The sequence below is a fragment of the Lactuca saligna genome, chromosome 6 (genome assembly GCF_052625555.1).
Source record: "Lactuca saligna cultivar CGN05327 chromosome 6, ASM5262555v1, whole genome shotgun sequence".
NCBI lineage: Eukaryota > Viridiplantae > Streptophyta > Magnoliopsida > Asterales > Asteraceae > Lactuca > Lactuca saligna.
The window spans coordinates 182050039-182073202 of NC_136422.1; the positions used below are offsets into that span (position 1 = coordinate 182050039).

A 23164-nucleotide genomic window follows, 5' to 3' on the forward strand; every position below is an offset into this window, starting at 1 on the left:
AATATTGTATTGGACTTGAACTAAAACATGTATTAATCGGACAAAAATGTTATTTTTTTTGTCACATCCAAAAAAGGATAGAACAAGATGGGAGACTGACATTTTGCCGATCTCTTGTATATGTAAAAGGCATTCATCCGCTTCTCATCATCATCATCAAAAGTAACTCGTGTAAGTATATAGAGTCATCTTTGGTTCGGTCTCGTCAGTATAACACAAGCAAAACGAGGACTTAACATTATTATTTTCAAAATAATTAATATACAAAGATAGCAAATAAATATTTGATAAACTATATATTGTGGTATAATTGACCCTCATGGACCTTCCGAGACCTAGGCATGGCATGGGATACCCCACCCCCCACACCCCCTCCGAAACAACCTGGGTGACCAGAGGCCATATGGTGATGTTGGGTTATAATTCATTCATATTTGGAATTGGATCAAATACATGTGAATCAGATCCATAAACTAAGCAATAATACCATTTTCACTTGCTTTTCCCTTTGACCTTCTCGACCTTTTTCTTTCATGTGCCTTCTAATAATATATATAGTAATAGCCTACAAGTCAAAGACTTTGTAGCAAATAACTCTTTTAATTATTATACTTATAGTTTCTTTATATATAGATCATCATATTTCTTAAAATACAAAAAGAGCATAAACAACAAAACGTACCTTGTTTTGACGGATTCTTTTCTAACAATTTTCAATGTTATACGATAACTATATAGTGACTTGAATTGGTGTATTTTAGTATTTTCTATTAATTGTATGTTTAATAAGTTCGGTGATTAGTTTCTAATCAATTCCACACACAGTGATAATCTTGGTAATTCGAGAAAAAAGAAATCCATATTCTTGAGTGTTTTATTATCAAATTTAGTGGATTTTTTCGTACTCCATAAGAGCAAATGCCTTCCGAAATAATATCCCTGAGTGCTTTTTTTGTCTACTTGAATCAAATTTTGAGTGTTTTATAATCAAATTTAGTTGATTTTTGCCTACTCCATAAGAGCGAATGCATTCCGAAATAATATCCTTGATTGCTTTTTTGTCTACTTGAAACAAAATTTGAGTACAAAGAGAATTGTAATACGATACTCAACTACAAGATATAGACAATGATCTTTATTTCAAGATTGTATCCATATTACATCATGTATCGTGTTGGCATTGATAGTGAATACATTGGTTTCATTAATCACTTTTTTATTGCGTAGATTCCCTTCTTCATCTTTAGTGGTTCGATCATATACAATATGCCAAACCAAGATTCTAGTTCGGTTATTCGGAATGATCCTTTGTGGTTCGGCTATCCCGGACCGAGCGGGAACTATTCTCCAAGGAGGATACTTGAGTGATTGGTCATGTACACACATTGAGCCTATTATGAGTCAACTAATTATCGAGTAAACACATTGATCTCATTATAAAAATATGTATCAATCACAAGTTTTGTAAAGTGTTTTGTCGTCTGGTAGTTACATGTTTTGGATCTTCATCTTCATCTTTGCTATTTATAGTGGTGGACTAAGTTGTTGAATAAATTTAGATTTTAAATCATCATGTATGGTAATTGATGTGGACGGAAATATTTAACCCTTTGTTTTGGAGTGTCTTTAAGTGTGATCAGAAACACTTGTATCGTTACCACATATTTTGTAACTCCGAAGTAGTTGGTAGTTTCGATCGCTTCGCCAACATGCTTATGCACGTTTTCATCGGAAAAATATGTTTCTTTCAATAATCAAAGGAATTGACCCTTGAGCCCGAAATTTGTAGTCGCTGATAGTGATGGTAGAACTAGTCCTTGTCCAATCCCATCTCTCGTATGACTTGTGTATTATTATAACAATGGATTAGCAGTATCTGTCATCCTTCCGTCTTCGCCTTCTTCTTCGTTGCTATCTTCTATTTTGTTGTCTTTGTTGTTTTGTGAAATTCTTGCTCGAGCTTGTTGAATAGAAGTATTACTTTAGAAGTGAATCATCGGGACATAAACTAACAGCAAAACAAACATAAACCATAACAAAAATAAATAAATAAAGCAGCTTGTTTTCGCCCAAAAAACGTCGCGTAACAGAGTCGAACACAACTTGTTTGCCGACGAAACAAAATATTAACTTTTCACGACAAAAGCCACAAAAAGAATCGAATAATGAACAATAATCTAAAGAAATTAAGTTGTTTCCTACTAACGACGCTAAAAACTTGATATGTGAATTCATCAATAACTTATAAATTTATTAATTAGTTTATCACAACCGGGCTGTTACATTAGGCAGTATACATAATCATGTAATAATATAGCTAAGATACGTTAGGTATCGAACACTCGAGGAACATATATGATTTGTGTTTAGAAAATTAAAACTATTAATTAAATTAAAAAACAAATAATAAAAGATAGCCTGTTTAAATCCAATTAAAAATGGTTGAAACTAACAACCATTAACTAAAGTTTGATTAAACAACAACAACAACAATAATAATAATAATAATAATAATAATAATAATAATAATAATAATAATAATGAGAAATTAAAACTGAAAAATTCAACGATATGAAACTTCTAAAGTAAATAAGTGAAATTTCTAGTTCGGTCTTGATTTTAGTCAATAGCCGAATCGTTTAAAAAAACTAATTTATGGAAAATAATATTTTTCTTAAAAATTGATGTTTAAGTTTTAAATAAATATGTTTTCTACAAATTTTTAGTAGAATAAATGATTTTTTTTTTTGAAAAAATAAAACGAAATAAAGATTTTTCAAATAAATCAGTAAAGTTATAATAATTTTTGAAAAGGAAAATAGACTTATTAAGATAATTGATTTTTTGGGTTGTTCATATTTATCTAACTATTTTTTTTTTTTGTAAACATTTACGTAACAAACTTTTTGAAAGTGCTCGCATATAACCATTATGACCGGTTGTAATAGGTTACATCTGATCATAATGATCATATGTGAATACTTTCAAAAAATTCATTACTTAGATGTGTATAAAATAAAATAGTAAACAAAATGTGAATAAACCGAAAAAGTAAGAGTAAATTACATGAATGGTTCTTGTGGTTTGAGTAATTTGTACGTTTGGTCCATAACTTATTTTTTTAACTCGGATGATCCATACTATTTATTTTGGTTGTACGTTTGGTCCATGTTTTATCTCAAAAGACTATTGTGCCATTTTTATTTTATTTATCAAATGAGGTTTCAAGTTTAGGGTGAGAAAATAAAGATATGTGGGGTCTATTTTTTTTAATATATAAAAAGTAAATACATAAGTAATAAAATTATATAAAAAAATAAATTAAAAAGGGTACAATAGTATTTGAGATAAAAGAGGGACCAAAGACATAATAAAAATAAACAGTAGGGGATCATTCGAGTTAAAAAAAAGTTATAGAGCAAACACACAAATTACTCAAACCGTAGGGACCATTCGTGTAATTTACTCTCAGGGAACTATATTTTTTTGACACATTTATGTAAAGAGTTTTTTAAAAGTGTTCACATATAATCATTTAATTGGATGTAACCTACTACAGTCAGTCATAATAATCATATATAATACTTTCAAAAAATTCGTTATATATATATATATATATATATATATATATATATATATATATATATATATATATATATATATATATATATAAAACAGACCTTAACAAATCATTTCCTTTTTGAAAATGTTCCCGATAAACAAATATGAAAATTTGTTCTACTTTGTAAAATTCAAAGTTTAGACTTTGTGTAAAAAGGAATGTTAAATTTTACAAGGCAAATATGGGCTCTTACTATAAACGGCCCAAAAGTGATGTTACTGAATATTGCTTTATCACTTATCAGGTTAAGGATGCAAAATGACAACATTACCCCTTTGTTGGTACGTCAAAGCAAGAGATGATTTCGATGAAAACCCTAGGCTCAATCACGCGCGAAACACGTGAGCCCGTAGTACAGAGGCGCCGCAAGGTTAACGGTTCATATTAGCCGTTGGATGAAGTTCCACGTCATTAATCCGCGTCAAGCAAACATTCAACGGTCCAGATTACGCGTTGCGTGTAGCTACTCTGAAGAACGAAGAACCCCCTCTAGTCTCCATCTCTCTCTCTCTCATCACCGTCTATTCCCCCCCAATTCTGACAAAAATTTTGCTGTGAATTTTCGGCAAACATGAAGATGTTGATCGAAGAAGAGTTCGAGTTCGAAGGTGAGAACAAGGTTGAAGAAATCGTTGTGGATGATACCGAAGAAATTGATAGTGAAGTTGAAGTTGAAGAAGACGACGGCGAGGACGACGACGAAGATGATGATGACGCCGACGAAGAGGAGGAGGAAGAAGACGACGATGATGTGCAGGAGGTTTTCCAAAGCTCCGGTAGTGGTCCAGCGGCTCAGCCGGTAGAAGCCGACGATGATGACGAGGATGACGACGAAGAGGATGAAGACGATGATGGAGACGACGACGATGACGATGACGGTGAAGACAGCGACGACGACGATGACGACGAGGAAGGTGAACAAGAGGAGGTAATATTTATCGTCACTTTGACTATTTTGTTTGAATTGGTTAGCTTATTACTTTGTGTAAATCATATCTTAGTTGATAGTTCCGTGAAAATTGTAGCTCAGATCTGATGATTATTTGCCTGTATCTGCAATCTAGCGTATAGACAAATTACCTTTTTAAATTTTTTATAATTCGAGTTTAATTATTATTTCTGTCAGTTGTTACTACGAGTCAAAAACCTCACTTTATCTCTATGTTTCTTGTGGTTTTTATCAATTTATCTTCCAAAAATTACACAGATCCATTTTTTTTTTTTTTTTGCCAGTGATAGATCTGTTCATATTGATATTATTTTACTGACGTTCTTTAAATATTATCTAAATTTGCTTTCATGCTACATTTCAAGCAATCTTGTTGTAAATTTGCTTTGTTTTCTGTAATAAAATTTCAGATCTGATTATTTTCTGTCAAAACCGTTTGTGATTTTGACTGTTTCAGTTTTTTTACCCTGACTGTATACGTCATGATTGATTTGTAATGATTCCGTTCATGTAGGAAACAATATAATTTCCAATATGTGTTTCTGTTTTGGGGTTCAGTTTCTTACAGGTTTTTGGCATGAAACTTATCAAATTGTACATGTCCACTTTTATGTTATCGATATTTAGATATTTGTGTAAATTTTACATTTTTACCAATTTAACAGTAGTTTATGCAACTGACACAAGTTATTCAACCTGGTTTACAGGAGGATATGGGGACCGAATACTTGGTTCGACCCGTGGCTAACCCGGAAGACGAAGAAGATGCAAGTGATTTTGAACCCGAAGAAAATGGAGCGGAAGAAGATGAATTTGAAGAAGAAGAAGATGAAGATGAACAAGGTGGAAAAACGGAAGCCCCACCTAAGCGAAAAAGGTCAACCAAAGATGATGATGAATCTGATGATGGTGATGATGGTGATGACGATGATGATGATGATAGACCATCCAAGAGATAGTTTGGTGTCTTGGGATCTATGATGATGATGATCATGGATACATAGGTCCATCTCTTTCTCTCTCTATCTCTCTAGGGTTTATGTTAAAAACTTTATATTATGGTTGGTGGATCATCTTGTTTACTACCATATATTTTCATGTAACTTTTCCATGGTGCAGTTATATCTATCAGGGTTTGCATAGTGTCACAATGGGGTTATTTTTAGGAACAAAAAAACAAAAGAAAAGTTTGCTACTTTTTTTTTTTTTTTTTTTAATGTTTAATTTTATGTAACTTTTAGATGATTTAGGACACTCGTATGTTTTCCTTGATGTGTATCGTTGGATAATGTTTAGTGTTTTTCTCACATTTTAGCAATGACTTTCTTTGTTCATCTTATTTGTATTATTATTCTCGATCTAATTTTGTTGCGATTTTTATATTTTCACATCTACACATGTTTGGATAAAGTGTTTAAGAACATTTAGAAAAATGGAAGTTTTTGGATAGATCTCATCGAATAAAGTATTGAGGGTTTGTTTTTTACTTTTAACGTTTGATACAATTACATTTGATGAAGAAATGAGTAAAAAAGAAATTTTGAAAAAATGAAGGAGTAAATTCGAATTCGTGCTTAGTATATAGACCGTTTTCGTAAATTTTATTTTACAAAGAAGCAAAACAATTGCAAAATTAGAAGTACCTTTTTAATACAAAAATCTCATATACAAAAAGAAATTTGGGTTAAAAAAAAAGCCTAAAAATCGCTTCAATGTAGGAAAATGAGAATTTACAGTTTTGCCCTTTGGATACCGAAAGCCAATTTTGATTGTATGGTAATTCGACATCCCACGTTATCAATGAATCGATAGCCCTTCACTAACGCAACGCGTCATTGACTTAATCACGCGTTCTTTCCATTTTGCTTTATTTATTTAAGTTTTAAACGAATTATTTTTGTTTTGTATTTTTCTATTTGATGGCTTTTTATTATTATTTCTACTGACATTTTTTTTGTTTTTGTCGGCAGGGAAAAAGGCTTGTGTTATTTAAAGATATGAACATGTTTATTTCTTCGTTAACGATTTAACGAAAACATTAGGGTTTTTAACGAAAATTAGTGGACGTCGACAGAATAGTGTATTATTACAGATGATGTATTTGTTTCCCAAAGTTGCACATTTTATTTTTAGGATGACATGTAAAGAATTACATTAGTTTTGTTTGTGAAAGCTAGAGAAGAAAATTTAGGAATGTAACAATTTTCATTTTGTTCATAAATATCATAAAATATTTTTCTTTCGTATATTATATTATTAAAGTTTTTAAACTTTATAAAAAACATTATTATTACTGGTAATAAGAGATTTGTTGATCTGGAAATCTCTCTCTCTCATATAATATGTATATATTAAAATAATAAAAATAAAACATATACTTTAAAATCAAACATATACATAAAACATATCTTCTGCCACCAATCGCCACCGACACCACCACCTTTGCCACCATCTCTAGTCTTCTGACATCTCTTCCGCCACCAATCTGCCACCGCAACCACCACCATCAACTCCGCGAACAAATTTGTTAACACGAAGAACCGACTCTTTCTTCCGCCTTTTGAATCTCCTCCCCAATATGCAACACAAGCTATGTGTTGTGCTCTTCTACAATCATGTTTGGCTTGTTGAAAGTCCATCTAAAGGACTAATAAAAGTCGCCTATAAATAATCAATGTGGTATCAACTACTCTATATAATCAATCAAATAAACGTTAATTTCATTAGAAGTTCAAAAGAAAAAAAAATTAATGAAATAAAATAAAATTAACCCACTATCATCATTATTAACAAAAAATGACAAGAATTTTGCTCAACTACCACATGTTAGCAATCAAACGTGATATGCGGAAGGACCAGGATGAAATAAAAACATATACGGATATATCTCATGTTAGTTAGCTTCTCTCTCAGTTGGTTATATCAAAATGTAATCTTAGTCAATGCATTGTTAATGATCCACATATCGTTGTTTGAGTTGATGAATCAGGTGTGGGTCCTTAATGAATGATTGGAGAGGAGGAAGAAGATGCTACACAATTCAGAAAAGTGATGAAAGTTTATGGTTTAGAATGCTTTTTTCATGGAGGTTCTTAGGGTTTAGATTTTTCATTTTTCATTTATTGTTGTAAAGCATAGTTAGTTTATATAAATGATGTCTAGATAAATTAAGTGTTTTTTTTTTTTTTTTTAAATATTATTGTTTACAAACATAAAATCAAACACAACATTGAGTGTTTACCTCAGATTCGGAAAACCCTAATTTTCGTCTTGAATCTCTTTTTGAACTCATGTGAAAATACGAGGTGAGGAAGCGTCTGTGTCTATAGTTGAGATTTTTTTAACCAAAGATTTGAAGAACTCTTCTTCAAATCATAGTTGATATGGTGGCTAAATGAAGGAGAATGAAAGAGATTTGTTTGTATTGCAGGTGTTAAAGAAAGTGGGAAAGAGATCGACAATGAAGAAGGTAAATTGTCAATGTGAGATAAAATATCGGTGTCTATGTGGCAAGCCACGTAAGCATTTAGCATCATTCAGCTAACATGACAAGCCATGTAAGCCAGTTGGCCTACCCGAGATAAAAGGTAGCCAAGTTTTTGAAACCACGAAGACCAAGTGCTACACCTATTTTGGGAAACCAAACCACATGGATACATCCCGATCCCGTATTTTTGTTATAATAAAAACACAAAATGTTTGACATTGTCCATTTTGTCACAGGAAAACAAAATGCATAAGTATACAAAACTTCTTCAAAATCACATCTTGGTCCTAAAAACATACATAAGCTTTCATTAAAATATCCAAAAATTGAAATACATCGTCCACACTTCTTTTTGTAACTTCATTTGTCAAGCAACATCACCAGTAACCAAACTTGCTTTGTGTAATCCAGTCAGAATTATTTAAAAGATATGCACGATATCATAAGCAAATCTTTTATCATGTCAAGGTAATCATAGATGGTTTTTAAAAAAAAACATATACAAGAATGCTAAAAAGAAACAGGTCAAACACTTCCAAAGTTATCCAAATGTTTTACAACCTCCTAGCTTGATTTGATTAAAAAAATTTTTGGATAATTATCTACAAAATTCAAGAATTTGGACAAAAAACGAGGAGTTGTATTTTTTTTTTTTTTTTTTTTCTCATTATATGTATTTTTATAATCATGTAAATGATATATAAGAGTATTTTGGGAAAATGACAAACACTCGTATATAGCATATCAGATTATTTACTCATCCCCCCTATTAGGTCAAAATTTTAAACTATTCTTGCCTGATTGAGAACTTTTTATAAACACAATTATGTTTATCGAAACAAAAAACATATATTCTCTTCATACTTATCATGTACTTCAAAAAATAGATTTTTATGGGGAGTATAATATAAAGAAAGCATAAATAAAAGGATACGTCCAGAACAGCACGAAAGACTGCAAAAAGAGATTGTTTGCCGGTTAATATACAATCCAATTGACATGACATGATGAGAGGGTGACAAAAACTGCAAACTTTTGTCCCACTCAAAAAAGATGGGACAGGGACTTCCTATCGCTATCGAAATCTTATATGTGGAAAAGACATAAATGCCCTCGACACCCTGATCATCAAAATATAGCTTGTCCGGTATAACAAGAAATCCAAAAAGAAACAAAGAAGGATATGAGAAAAATTACCAAAAGGCCGCCTAGAAAGCCGTCGAGTAGGACCCGATTCCAGGTGTCAAAATATGTGTGGATAGAGAAACCAGCCTTGGCTGTTAGACAAAGGGAGGTTAGAGCCATGACAAGTAAATAGATGACAAATCCCATGAGGCCTGTGAACCCTAAAATTCCAGCAATCACTCCACCAATGATTGACATGAATGTCCGACTGCATCATTTCATAAATATCATAAATCCATCAACCAAAAAAAAAAAAAATCTCAATACTTTATTTATATATGACAAACACAAAAAAGTAAGCAATTTTGTCATGTAAAAATCAAATATATGAAATATAGGCATTGTATTTTCAATTTGTTTCTTATTAGAACATTAGACTCTGAAAGATTTACCAACGAAAATTGCTTTGTATATGGATGAAAGTGTTATGATTAGGTAGATTTTTCAATTTGTTTCTTATTAAACAAAATAAATGAAAATATGTTGCTATTTATGTGCAATATCCATTAATCCAAGAAACGACAATTCCTTCATTTGAAGGATCCGGAATTCAATTCCGTCCTCTTCATTGCAGCTAAACAAGCCCTGGAATGGAATGATAGGCCCAAGGACGTCCATGTCTACAAAAGGGGAAGGAACAAACCTCATCAGCCCACTCCATCTTAGTCCTTTTCTGCAGCCCAAGCTTGTTTATCATTTCTTTTTGTTTTGTCGGTTAGTTTGTGGTCCCCGTCGTGGTTATGCCCCTTCCACCACGTTTTTGTCTGTGGGGATCCTTCTAGTGGGGAGCAGGGTCTGTGTTTTATCCTATTTTGTCTCCAGTTGTCTTATATATAGTCCTGGAGGATCTTTTGTTTTGGTATGTTGAAATCAATGAAACAGTTCTTATGAACTTGGGAGAGCACCCACCTCTAGAATAGTGGGGATCTATCATTTACGTTTGATTTATTTTAGTGTGAATTGCTAGTCTAAGCTATCAACTGGTATCAGAGCGATAAGATTCGATGGGGGGAGCTTCCAAAGAAGCAGTAGCGGTGAAGAAGGTGGAAGAGCAAGTAGGGTTAATGCAAGTCCATCTTCAAACTCATGGGACGGATATCCAGGAAATGAAGCTAACGATGGATAGCCTCCTTCAAGGCCAAAACCGAACAAATCAACGGCAGGATGAACTGCAATCGACCTTGGACAAGGTTTTGGAGAAACTCGAGATTGGAGCAGGGGGAGGAAGAACCCAACCACCGGTGGTTCTCTCAGGCAACAATACTCCTTCTGGACCCACAGCAAACAAAAACAAGGGACTTGCGAGCTCTGTGGTTAGCGGTACGTTACCAGGCGGGGGAGGTTCTAGCGGACTTGGAGGGAACGGCGGCTCTGGGGGAAGCGGCCTTGTGTTTGGGACTCTCTACCAAACTAACAACAACACCAACGGTGGGAGGTACGAATTCCGGCATAGAAAAATTGACATGCCGGCCTTTGATGGGACGGATCCAGACGGATGGATTCTTCAGGCGGAGCGCTATTTCGCTATTTATCAACTCTTGGATGAAGAGAAGATCACCGCTGCCGTCCTCGCCCTTAGTGGGGATGCTTTGTCTTGGTATCGTTGGTCCAACCAACGAGCAGAGATTCGGACATGGGAAGTGATGAAAGAGATGTTCCTGAAAAGATTTCGCCCAATACACGGTGGCGATTTGTACGAGCAGTGGGCTGCCCTAACACAGACAGGGACGGCGGAGGAATACGTCAGGCGATTCATCGAATTGTCGGCTCCGCTGGAAGGATTAACAGAGAGGGTGGCGTTGGGAAACTTCATTGATGGACTATCGGATCAGATCAAGTCGGAACTACGACTTTGGACCCCCAGGGATCTGGGCCGTGCCATGGACTTAGCCCAACAAATTGAAGAAAGGAACAGGGCCTTATTCGCCAGCGGGTTCGGATTCCTGGGAATCCGGGGCAAACAAACCGGAGGGCGTAGTATTGGGGGAAATCCGACCCATTCTACAACTTTCTCTCACCCAGGAAAATCGGGGAGTAACGCTCGACCTCACCGAACACTGACTGAGGCTCAAATACAAGATAAGAGGAGCGGTGGTGTATGTTATCGTTGCGATGACAGGTGGTTCAAGGGACACGTCTGCAAATCACAGGTTAACGTGATTCTTGTAGATGAGGAAGAACAGACATCGGACGTTCCCCCTGACGAGGCCGACCCAGCTACTCTTGTTTCCACGGAAGTCAGCCCCGAAGTGGAAGTATCCCTCAACTCGGTAGCAGGCTTATCCTCCCCAAAGACGATGAAGGTTAGAGGGTCTATCGGGAATCAACCTGTGGTAACCCTAATTGACCCAGGGGCCTCGCACAACTTCATCTCTTCACATCTGGTCGCCACTTTGGGACTCCCAGTCGACGAGACAGAGCCTTACGGGGTGAGGATGGGAACCGGTGATAGCGAGAGGGGCAAAGGGGTTTGCAGAGGGATCTTACTTCACCTTAAGGAGCTCGACATCACTGAGGATTTCCTTCCCCTGCGTTTAGGAAGCTCCGATGTCATACTGGGAATGCAATGGTTAGAGACCCTTGGGGTGACTAAAACAAATTGGAAAGAGCAGACCATGGAATTTGATGTTGGAGGAAGGAAGGCTAAAATCGAGGGGGACAAATCTTTGGGAAAATCCCTCATCTCTCTCAAGGCTATGACGAGGACGATTGGGAAGGAGGGCAACGGCGTATTTCTCGAGCTCTGCAACACGGAGGTAACCTCAGACATTCCTGAACCTGTCCCTAAATTCTTACAAGATCTAATACAAGAATTTGAGGGTATCTTCCAAGAACCAACTGGCCTACCCCCTCCCCGATCTTTGGAACACCAGATTGTCATTAAAGATGGGACAGCTCCAATAAGCGTTCGCCCCTACCGGTACCCCCACTATCAAAAAGACGAGATTGAAAGGATGATCAAGGAAATGTTGCAGGCTGATGTGATTCAGCCCAGCAATAGTCCCTATTCCAGCCCGGTCATCCTAGTGAAGAAAAAAGACGGGTCCTGGAGATTCTGTGTGGACTACAGGGCCTTAAATCGAGCTACTGTCCCCGATAAATTCCCTATCCCTGTAATAGATGAGTTGTTGGATGAACTTCACGGATCAGTCATTTTCAGCAAACTCGACTTAAAGTCGGGGTATCACCAGATCCGGGTTCGAAGGGAAGATGTCCCCAAAACCGCGTTCCGAACACACGACGGACATTACGAGTTCAAAGTAATGCCATTTGGTCTTACTAACGCCCCGGCCAATTTTCAAGCGCTTATGAATGATGTATTTCGTCCCTACCTAAGGAAGTTCATTTTGGTTTTCTTTGACGACATTTTAATCTACAGCCCGAGTGAGGATTTACACCGAGAACATGTGCTCACGGCTTTCCGAAAGTTAAAAGAGCACCAACTCTTTGTGAATTTCAAGAAATGTGAGTTCGGGAAGAGGAGACTAACGTATTTGGGGCATGTGGTATCAGCTGAAGGGGTGTCCGCGGAAGACAACAAAATCCAAGCAATGCAGGATTGGCCTACCCCGTGCAACCTCAAGGGGCTCAGGGGATTCCTCGGACTCACCGGGTATTACCGGAAATTTGTACGAGGGTATGCCAACACAGCCAAACCCCTCACTGAACAGTTAAAAAAGGACAAATTTGGCTGGAATGAGGAAGCCCACGATGCATTCTTACAACTGAAAAAAGCCATGACCACAGTCCCAATGTTAGCTATGCCTGATTTCAACAAAACCTTTGTGGTGGAGACGGATGCATCCGGTCATGGTCTGGGGGCCGTGCTGATGCAGGAAAACCGACCGATAGCCTACTACAGTTCCACCTTGGGTGTTCAAGCTCGCCTCAAATCTATTTACGAGAAAGAACTCATGGCGATTGTCATGGCAGTCCTCAAATGGCGACCCTATCTGTTGGGAAGAAAGTTCGTGGTGCGCACCGATCAACTGAGTCTCAAATACATTCTGGAATAGCGGATGGTGGGGAGTGATTATCAAAAATGGATTTCGAAACTCATGGGTTTCAATTTCGATATACAGTACCGGCCAGGAGCAAGCAACCGTGTGGCGGATGCTCTATCGCGAAAGGAGAACCAGCTGGATTGTAACTCCATTTCCGTGGGGGCCTGGAAGTTTTGGGATCAACTGAAAGAAGAGATGGGTCGGGATGAATTCATACAAAAGGTTAAGGCTGACTTGGAGCGGGATGTGGAATCCCACAAAGGTTACTCCACATACCAAGGTAACCTTCTGTTCAAAGGAAGGCTGGTGGTTCCCTCCTCGACAGCCCTCTTACCCGATATTCTAGCCATGTATCACGATTCTCCAATCGGGGGGCATGCGGGGGAAAAGAAAACCTACATGCGAGTAGCAACGGAACTGTTTTGGCCGGGAATGCGCACCACCATCATGGAATACGTGAGGAACTGCAAGATTTGTCAAACCCACAAAACTCTCAATATGTCCCCGGCAGGGCTGCTCCAACCCATTCCTCTTCCGACGCAAATATGGGACAAGTGACCATGGATTTTATTGAAGGCCTTCCGAAATCAAGTGGCTGGGACACTATATGGGTGGTGGTTGACACGCTCACAAAGTATGCCCACTTTGTCCCTCTCAAACATCCCTTCACAGCGACTGCGGTTGCCACGGAATTCATCAAAGAAATTGTAAGGTTGCACGGTTTTCCCTCTTCTATTATCAGCGATAGAGACCGAATCTTTGTGAGCCAACTCTGGAGCGAGATGTTCCGTTTACATGGGGTACAACTGAAGAAAAGCACGGCCTACCACCCTCAAACAGACGGGCAGTCTGAAGTGGTAAACCGTTGTCTGGAAACTTACTTGCGATGTTTTTGTTCAGAAAAACCCAAGAGTTGGGCAAGTTGGCTTTCATGGGCAGAGTTATGGTATAACACTTCTTACCATTCCTCCCTCAATTGCACCCCGTTCAAGGCCCTGTATGGTCGTGACCCACCTCCCATCCTCCGTTACGAAGGACAACACACTACTATGGATACAATCGATCAATTTCTGGAAGATCGGGATGCCATCCTGGATGACCTTCGAGTGCATTTGATCAGGGCTCAACAGAAAATGGTTATGCAGGCCAACAAGCATCGTCGAGAAGTGGAGTTCAACGAAGGAGATAAGGTCTACGTGAAACTTCGCCCATACCGACAACAAAGTCTTGCCAAGAGGAAGTATGAAAAATTGGCTCCTAAATACTATGGACCCTATCGCATTAGCCAACGGATTGGGAAAGTAGCCTACAAGTTGGTCCTTCCTCCAACAGCTACCATCCATCCTGTGTTTCATGTGTCTCAATTGAGGGCAGTCCATGGCGAGCCTACTGTTAGCAATGACCTGCCTCCACAACTCAGTACAGATATGGAACTCATCCTCCAACCATTATTGCTTCGTGGGGTACGGAATGGAAAGGGCAAGGACCAAGGAAAAGAAGTTCTGATTAAGTGGAAAGGGCTGTCAGAAGCTGAAGCCACTTGGGAAGATTTTAACAAGTTCCACCTCCAGTTTCCAGAATTTAACCTTGAGGGCAAGGTTCGAGTTTGGGAGGCGGGTATTGATAGGCCCAAGGACGTCCATGTCTACAAAAGGGGAAGGAACAAACCTCATCAGCCCACTCCATCTTAGTCCTTTTCTGCAGCCCAAGCTTGTTTATCATTTCTTTTTGTTTTGTCGGTTAGTTTGTGGTCCCCGTCGTGGTTATGCCCCTTCCACCACGTTTTTGTCTGTGGGGATCCTTCTAGTGGGGAGCAGGGTCTGTGTTTTATCCTATTTTGTCTCCAGTTGTCTTATATATAGTCCTGGAGGATCTTTTGTTTTGGTATGTTGAAATCAATGAAACAGTTCTTATGAACTTGGGAGAGCACCCACCTCTAGAATAGTGGGGATCTATCATTTACGTTTGATTTATTTTAGTGTGAATTGCTAGTCTAAGCTATCATGGAATCTTGAAATCCAACACCACCAGATACAAATAAAAAAAACCAAACACTATAAAATCTTGAAATATAATTATAATTATAATACAAAATAATTTTAGTTATTTTTAGGAAAAGAAATAATTTAATTAAAGTTTCGTGATTTTCTTAAAAAGATTATCATTATTAAATATTATATAAGTAAATATGATTTATAATTATAATATAAGTTTACATAACATTACACCTCGTGAAGAAAAAGAAAAAAAAAAAAAACCCACAAACAACTAAGTAATAACTCAGGGTAGATTATGATCTGTGGACATTTAAACACTATGTAAGATAAAAAGCATCACAAAATTAAGTAATATAAATTGCAAATAATCAAATCAAAGTAAGAAAACCGACCTGTAGTATATGACTTTCATGTTGCTTTGCATATTTTCCACATTAAAAGTTGGTATCTCATTTTCATTTGATTTCTTTCCAGAATCATCATGGCCAGCCATAACCTCCGCCTTTTGTAATTTTTATGACAAAAAGAATAATAAAAATATATAAATCAGACATACATTACAGCCAAAACTCACTTTTCTTTAAACCAACAAGCAAATCCAAACAACCATTTAGTAATTACTATTGATGTGGAATATATATATAAATAGTGAAATCGATTTGAAGTGATTTAAACCCCAAAATAAATAAACATTTACGTGATCTTTTTTTTCCTAAACAACTATAAGTTAAGAACAAGCACAATATGTGATTAGTGTTTATGACAATGAGCAAATAAGTAATTTAAGTTTCAAATTTTGCCAAATAATAATATTGTGTGATATGTGGATACAAAGATTCAAAGATACTAACAAGGTAAGGACACTCATACTTCAGTTAACATCTATGAGGGTTATGACACTTAATAGTTTTACCTCATGCCCAATATTTTACTTACACTATTAAAGAGAAAGAATTTGTGTTTATTGCCTCGTCATTCTTTCTCTTTAAGACAAGAATTAAGCTATACTCCAGATTTTTCACCATAGTTTCTAAATTGTGAATTGTTAATTTGTTATTGAATTGGGTATTGGGTCACTAACACTTTTATCCTATTGAAGAACAACAAGAGTGTGATGCACTTTGAGTATATCTCATATTCGTATGAATGGAATAATAATAATAATAATAATATAACTCAATTGATCGGGTAAATTTGAAGAACAATGGGGAAGTGGAACAGATATAAATTCAGTGTTCCAGATCTTATTTCAACTCTTGCAAATCAGCATACACCAAGAAACCCTAAACTACAAATCGAGAAAGTTAAAAGAGTAACCATTATGATGTTCCATATCCTATTTTAAGTCCGACAAATCAGTATAAACAAAGGAACCCTAAACCTAAAACTGAAGAAATCAAACGAGAAGGACGAGAGAATGACTCAACACAGTGTGCCGAATATTATTTCAGCTGTTTAATCACACAGGGAAGAGCAACGAAATATGATACCTTGAGCAAGGATGTACTTGATTGCACGGCAGGGACTTGAGCGAAGAAGACGATGATCGAACGTAAATTGAAATGAAGAACAACGAACGTATCGGACTGTTTATTGGCGAATATGACCCGTTTGCAGTTGGACCACCCAAGCCGAAAATGGTAAAAATAAATGGCCCAATTTCACCCACCCAGTTTGTTTTTTGGGCTTGGGCCAAGTTTATACTTTACGAGTATTTATTATTATCATATATTCATATTTAGATTTAGAGTAGAATAATGAGTCGGTCATGTTTATCGAATCAATTGTAAATGAAAACGTGTTTGATTTCCAATAAATTTGGAGGAATTTAAAGTAGGATAATGAGTCAGTCATATTTATCGAATCAATTGTAAATGAAAATGTGTTTAATTTCCAACGAATTTGGAGGAATTTAAGGTAAAATTTAAGTTTGATTGAAAATTAAATTTTTTTAGATTCTATTAAATTCTGTATCATTATTTTGCAACGATTTTAGATTCATTTGTTATGACCAAGTAAGGTTTGATCACAACTATGTTCCATTTCCCTAAAATCAAGTATGTTCCGTCATCCGTAACTTCTTTGATTATGACCAATCATAACAAATATTTAAACATTATATAAATGTTTTAAATATCACTCATACGAATTGACAAAGACTAATAAAATTATTCAACACATAGAAGTGTTCGATCGATTCATTGATTTGAATTTAACGTTTTGCCAATGAAAAGTTCTAATTCAAACTTACATGTTGTTGTAGTATTGTTGTCACTTGGCATTTACTTTTATCTATACATCAAGTCACTTTAATTATTTTGATCTTACAAAATGTTGATTTTGATTATCGATCTTATGTTAAACCTTAAATTAATTTGCAATTAGGAGTTGATTTGATGATGATAGATACATGCATGGAGAGATCAAAATGGTGTAATTATAAAATTATCCTTAAACTACACAAATATATAGCATAGGCTAATGATCTAAGGATCAAAGCAAAGTCGTGGTGTTTAAAACATCTCAAAGTTTATTGAAAAAAAAAAGGTGAAGCCTCTACTACAAAGATATATCAAAAGTGTTAATCTATTTGTTTCCAGTCTTCAAGTATCTTTTAGCAAGTGCTCCATTACCACCATTAGGGTAAAAGCCACCTGGGACATGTTCTTTTCCGGTTCCATACACTATTCTTAGTATTTCTCGAGGAGATCGAGCATATGCCAATGAATCTTTATCACCTGCAAGTATGTTCCCTTGTGTCTTCTTTTCTGCCCCAATATCACTTGCCACTTTGAGGCCTTCGTCCTTTAGGCCATTGTTACCTAGTTTGTTTCGTAGTTGTGAGATTTTATGTGTGAACTCGGCTACAGACATTCCATATGGAACTACTTTTTCCTTCGCTCGTTCATAAAGAAGGCTTCTGATGACAGCATCTTGACCTGATTCTACTCCCAGTAATCCTGCTACAAGCTGCTCGATCATCGTTTTCATGATTATCAGTACACATTCTTTATGATTCAGGATTTTCATTGCAAAATAACCATCTTTTTTTGTATAAGAACGTCAAAAAGAAAATTTCTATAGTTTCTATATGAATTAATGATATGTTAAAACAAGTTGTAAAAAATATGAATGCAGGAAAGCCGTTATTTATTGCAAAATAGTTTACTTTTTCTTACACGAGTACGTAACGGGTTATGTGCACCAAATAAAAGCATGCATGATGATTCAAAATCAATCACTTTAAATTTTAGGTTAATCGTTTTGCTATTTTTTATCATTTAAACAATAGTGTTTAGACATTAATCTTATAGTTTATTTGATAATTCAATTGACATGAACCCACGCGTTATATACAATTATATATAAACTTTTTTATTAAATATTATTTTAACCATGATTAGTTTTAGTACTTTAAAACAATTCATTTGTTATTTAATTGTTGTTCAATATAATAATTAACCAATTTTTTCAACGGTACTAGTGTTCAACATGCAACCTAATATATCTATTTGTTAATTTTGAGAATCACGTTAAATGTAAAAACTTAAAAAATGCCGAATAAACTAAAATATGTCCATTTTTTTAAATAATTGAAAATTTTTTAACCATAGTGTTTGAGTAATCCAAAAGTTCAACTAAACTTAAAAATGCCAAAAAAACTATTTTTTAGAAATTTGAAAAAACATCCAAATAAGTAGTTTTTAAGCTAATTAAGAATTACATTACAAATAATTAAATATAATAGTGAAAATATATTTAACTCAAATTTGTATACAATTGAAGTAATATTAAACAATGATTCGGGTAAGAAAAAACAATCTTGATTGAATTTCAAAAATGACCATGTAAATAGGTACATAAATTAAACAACAATAAAAATGCTTAAAAAATATTAAATAAAAAATTATATAACGTTATGACTTATAGGGGGGAGCCGTGGTGGGCTGCCAGGAACTCATTTTTTCACATCGAAACATCTTTTATAAAGTTTATAATATAAATATAGATTTATAAAAACTATATATTGTTGTGATTTGTTTTAGATAACATAGCTTGACAAAATTATTTTTCTTTCTTTAGTTTACATGTATTTATATTAAATAACATATAACATGAAACGGAAAGATTAATACCTTTCGAGAAACTGGGCTTTGAAGCTTTGGATTTGTTCCAACATATCCCGTAAGACCAACATAAGGGATCACATAACACGAAATAAGATAATTGATGTCATTCGCATATGGATCAAACGGGGGAGATAAAGGTTTTCCAAATGCATCATTTATAACGGTTGCAAACGACTCTGAACTTAGATTCAAGAGTGGTCTTGCAAATCCCTCTACCACCTTCTTGATTGCCCTAAATTCATAAAACCAATAATCAATATCAATAAATAAAAAAAAAAAATTAAAGAACATGCATATATAATCAAAATATTAGAATGCATGCATGTGTATACCATGTAAAAGAAGATATATAATTAATTAACAAACCTTAGGTGGCCAATTTCTTGATACGCAAATTGAGTGATTATATCTTTAATAACCGGACTCAGATTCGCCTGCTTTGCACCGACAGGTGGTGGGCCGCCTGCTGCGATATTCGGTTCTACGCTATCCAAGCCTTTACCCATGGATCCATACAAAAAGTATTCAGCTTCAAAATACTCTAAATTTAAAGGGAATTCTAAAAGGTTTGTGTCGTATTTGAGTAATTCGCATTCTGAACTCACGAGGGTAGGGGTGAAGAGGAAAAGAAGGAGTGACGTCGTTATGATCATTCTACTAGTGATGGTGGTGGTGGAGAAGGATAGCATGGCAGGCTGATGATGCAGAGGGGAAATTAAGAATATATGTTGTATGTGATTTTTGAGTTTCGTGTTATGTTTGCATCATTTTTATAGGCATTTAAGTAGTGAAATGATGGGAGTGATGACACTTGACAGAGTTTGGACATGCCACGTTGAAATTAGATTTGGACCAAGGAAAAGGAATAAGAGAATTTCAAGTTCATCTCTCTTCAACCCAAACCGATTGAAAATTTAATTTTGTTGCATAATAACTTTGACTTTTAGCGATAAATAGTACTCATAATGACGCGTGTGTGTGTATATATATATATATATATATATATATATATATATATATATATATATATATATATATATATATATATATATATATATATATATATATATATATATAAAAGCTAAGATCATTTGTAAATAGCATTTATTTCTTCTCTCTATTCTAATAAAAGAATAATTTTAATCTAATTATATGATATATTAGGCAAACATTTCAAAATTCAAATTTACTTGACATAATTATATGTTAAATTTAAAGTTATAACTACATTAAAAGTTTGGTATATCTTTTAATTAATAATTTATTTAAAATGCTTTATTTAAAACAATTGATTAATAATTATTAATTTTTACTACAAAAGTTTAATTAATTTTGTAACAGTGGTTTCCACAAGTTATAAACTAGTTATGTAAATATATAACATAATTCTAACCATTAGATTTAGAAAATCTAATAGCTTGTTCCCGAGATCCACTTACGGAGAGAAACGGAGAGAAATCGAGGGAAGGTGAGGGAAATCGAAGGAAACCCGCGTTCCCGAGTTTAATTGATCGAAGGAAAGTGAAGGAAAGGGACGGATTTTGGAGATTGATTTTCCTTCCAAATTTTCCTCCCAAATTGGGCGGAAACGGGAAGAAAATTGGAAGCGGATCATGCCTTATCTTCATATGGACCATTATACCCTCAACCCTATTTATAAAATATCATGTAGCCGCACGTCCCATACACAATCGTCTTGCTCAAGTTCGCGCCATATTCTGATCAGGTACGTTTCTTCTTCATCCTCCCTGTACGTTTCTTATTCATCCTCCATGTACAGTCTTTTTCTTCTTCATCTTCTACTTGCATGACCTTCCCATTGTGTTAACGATGCAAACATGCTGATCAGTTAATGTTATTTTAATACAAATAAGTTTGATTCGGTGTTATGCTTTAATGTATGTTAATGCTGTGTTTAATACATCTTCTGCACAATGATAATCAGTTTCATATCATCACCTAAGTTAAGTGTTATGAGTTATGACCCAATTACCTAAATAAAAAACAAAACTATTGTATTAAAAAGAACACCAGATCATATTTCACGATTGTGTTAGTAATCATATATAGATTTGTAAACAAGTACATGTCAAATTTTAATTATGAAACTCCAAAATAAAAGAAAATATCTAAAGAACAACTATGCTGCTATAATGGAGACATAAAATCTAAATATGAGCATTATATAAAGTTGAAATAGATCACATATATAGTTTATAAGCTAGCAGGACACAACCAAAGTCTTATTCATTCTTAAAATCGAAGAACGTGAAAAATCATTGAAATTAATAAATTTTCAAAGTTGGAGTGAATTGGATTATGCAATTATATGTATATGAACAATATGCATAATTTTTTTAGGATTTGATGTTGATGAATAATAATCTTAACTTTTCATCAGTTAATGTACCCTTTAATGCATGTGAATGTTTGTGTTTGGACGTTTTTTTTTTCATTAATTGATTTATAGTCTTTTGCATTGATGTTATGTTTAATACTCATCCTTTGTTTATGTGTAAACACCATTATATGTTGAATGCCTCATCCTTTTCATCAGTTAATGTACCCTTTATTATTTTTTTCTTTCAATTCTTGCAATTAACCAATTACTATTCACTGTAAAGTATAATAACTTTGGACCAATGTTGAATGCCTCACAATTGACGAGTCTTGAGATTCCTTAATATATTATTGTATATGTTGTTTTTTTTTAATGCCAAGTTCTTTGGCAAGATCATTTTGGGTTATTACATATGTTCTGCAGCAGTAAAATTAAAGTAAGATCAATAACCTTTATGCATAGTTGTAAACTTCAAAGTGGTCCAAGAGATAGCATATGAGCTGACTTCGAGTTCAAATTCACATAGCTAATGAGATTTTTCTTCTTTTTCTTGATTAAATGAATTTTTAGTATTAGGAAAGTGCCATGACCAGTCAAGACGATGATGGGGAAAAAAGACGAAGGCTAGTGGTTACTGTGATGTTCATGGCCATTATAATACAACGTAGACTTTCGAAAAAAAATAACCATAATTTACTTAGTAAGGAAGAACTATTAAAGCGTCAACTTGAACGAGAACGACTATTACACAAACTTATTAAAGGTGGGAAATGTCGTGAGCTCATTCGTGTGAGTGAAGAAGCTTTTAGAAAGTTGTGTACTATCTTACAACGTGATGGTGGACTGCGACCTACGCAACGCATGTCTGTTGAAGAACATGTTGCAAGGTTACACATCTTAGGTAACGATATGAGAAATACAATGGTTTCCTTCATTTATGGGCGTGCTAAATCTACAACAAGTAGGTGCTTCCATAGAGTTCTTCGCGCGGTTGTAGCACTAGAAAGTTACTACATTCAACAACCTAAAGGTGATGTGGTCCCGAAAGAAATTCAAGAGAAAAAGAGATTTTATCCCTACTTCAAGAATTGTGTAGGGGCAATTGACGGGACACATGTTCGTGTAAAAGTACCCAATAGAGATGCCCCTAGATATCGTGGTCGCAAGGGTTACCCTACCATAAATGTCTTAGCCGCATGTTCATTTGATTTGAAGTTTACGTACGTTTTAACTGGGTGGGAGGGCACTGCCTCGGACTCAAGGATAGTGAAAGATGCACTTAAAAGAGACGATAAGCTACTAATTCCTAGGGGTAATTTTTGTTAACTAATTTAATTTTGTGTGTAGTCTTTTATTAGAAAACTAATTACATGTTATTTATAGGCCGATATTGTTTGGTAGATGCTGGTTTGCCTCATACCATTGAACTAATGACACCATATAAAGGTG

At 35.1% G+C, this 23164-nt stretch overlaps 3 protein-coding genes across 5 annotated transcripts; 1 reads left to right on the plus strand and 2 right to left on the minus strand.

Annotated features, from left to right (window-relative positions):
• Positions 1-4020: 4020 nt before the first annotated feature.
• Positions 4021-6817, plus strand: LOC145000739 (uncharacterized). Of its 3 annotated transcripts, none has more exons than XM_078960008.1 (3): positions 4021-4550; positions 5279-5575; positions 6542-6817. In XM_078960008.1, exons 1-2 carry the CDS (start codon positions 4194-4196, stop codon positions 5528-5530), a joined length of 609 nt encoding a protein of 202 aa, XP_078816134.1. In that variant the 5' UTR covers positions 4021-4193; the 3' UTR covers positions 5531-5575; positions 6542-6817. The 3 variants fall into 3 exon arrangements, with proteins under 3 accessions (XP_078816134.1, XP_078816135.1, XP_078816133.1); XM_078960009.1 differs by lacking the exon at positions 6542-6817 and adding an exon at positions 5691-5905; XM_078960007.1 differs by lacking the exon at positions 6542-6817 and having other exon boundaries at positions 4022-4550; positions 5279-5905.
• Positions 6818-8201: 1384 nt separating this feature from the next.
• Positions 8202-16845, minus strand: LOC145000741 (uncharacterized). The gene is made up of 5 exons (XM_078960011.1): positions 16735-16845; positions 15637-15746; positions 9256-9451; positions 8993-9012; positions 8202-8510 (listed from the first exon to the last, which is right to left on the minus strand). The coding sequence occupies exons 2-5, from the start codon at positions 15735-15737 to the stop codon at positions 8480-8482; spliced, it is 348 nt and encodes a 115-aa protein (XP_078816137.1). The 5' UTR covers positions 15738-15746; positions 16735-16845; the 3' UTR covers positions 8202-8479.
• An 855-nt stretch (positions 16846-17700) lies between these two features.
• On the minus strand, positions 17701-20100 carry LOC145000740 (desiccation-related protein PCC13-62-like). The gene is made up of 3 exons (XM_078960010.1): positions 19741-20100; positions 19381-19606; positions 17701-18214 (listed from the first exon to the last, which is right to left on the minus strand). The coding sequence occupies exons 1-3, from the start codon at positions 20061-20063 to the stop codon at positions 17831-17833; spliced, it is 933 nt and encodes a 310-aa protein (XP_078816136.1). The 5' UTR covers positions 20064-20100; the 3' UTR covers positions 17701-17830.
• Positions 20101-23164: the final 3064 nt, after the last annotated feature.

Coding starts and splice junctions, on each gene's coding strand:
- LOC145000739 (XM_078960008.1), top strand. CDS start 4,194: ATGAAGATGTTGATCGAAGAAGAGTTCGAGTTCGAAGGTGAGAACAAG. Junction 4,551..5,278: donor AGGAAGGTGAACAAGAGGAG/GTAATATTTATC, acceptor CCTGGTTTACAG/GAGGATATGGGGACCGAATA.
- LOC145000741 (XM_078960011.1), bottom strand. CDS start 15,737: ATGGCTGGCCATGATGATTCTGGAAAGAAATCAAATGAAAATGAGATA. Junction 9,452..15,636: donor ATGAAAGTCATATACTACAG/GTCGGTTTTCTT, acceptor GAAATGATGCAG/TCGGACATTCATGTCAATCA. Junction 9,013..9,255: donor GCTTTCTAGGCGGCCTTTTG/GTAATTTTTCTC, acceptor CTCTTTTTGCAG/TCTTTCGTGCTGTTCTGGAC.
- LOC145000740 (XM_078960010.1), bottom strand. CDS start 20,063: ATGCTATCCTTCTCCACCACCACCATCACTAGTAGAATGATCATAACG. Junction 19,607..19,740: donor CAAGAAATTGGCCACCTAAG/GTTTGTTAATTA, acceptor TTATGAATTTAG/GGCAATCAAGAAGGTGGTAG. Junction 18,215..19,380: donor AAAGCCCAGTTTCTCGAAAG/GTATTAATCTTT, acceptor ATGATCGAGCAG/CTTGTAGCAGGATTACTGGG.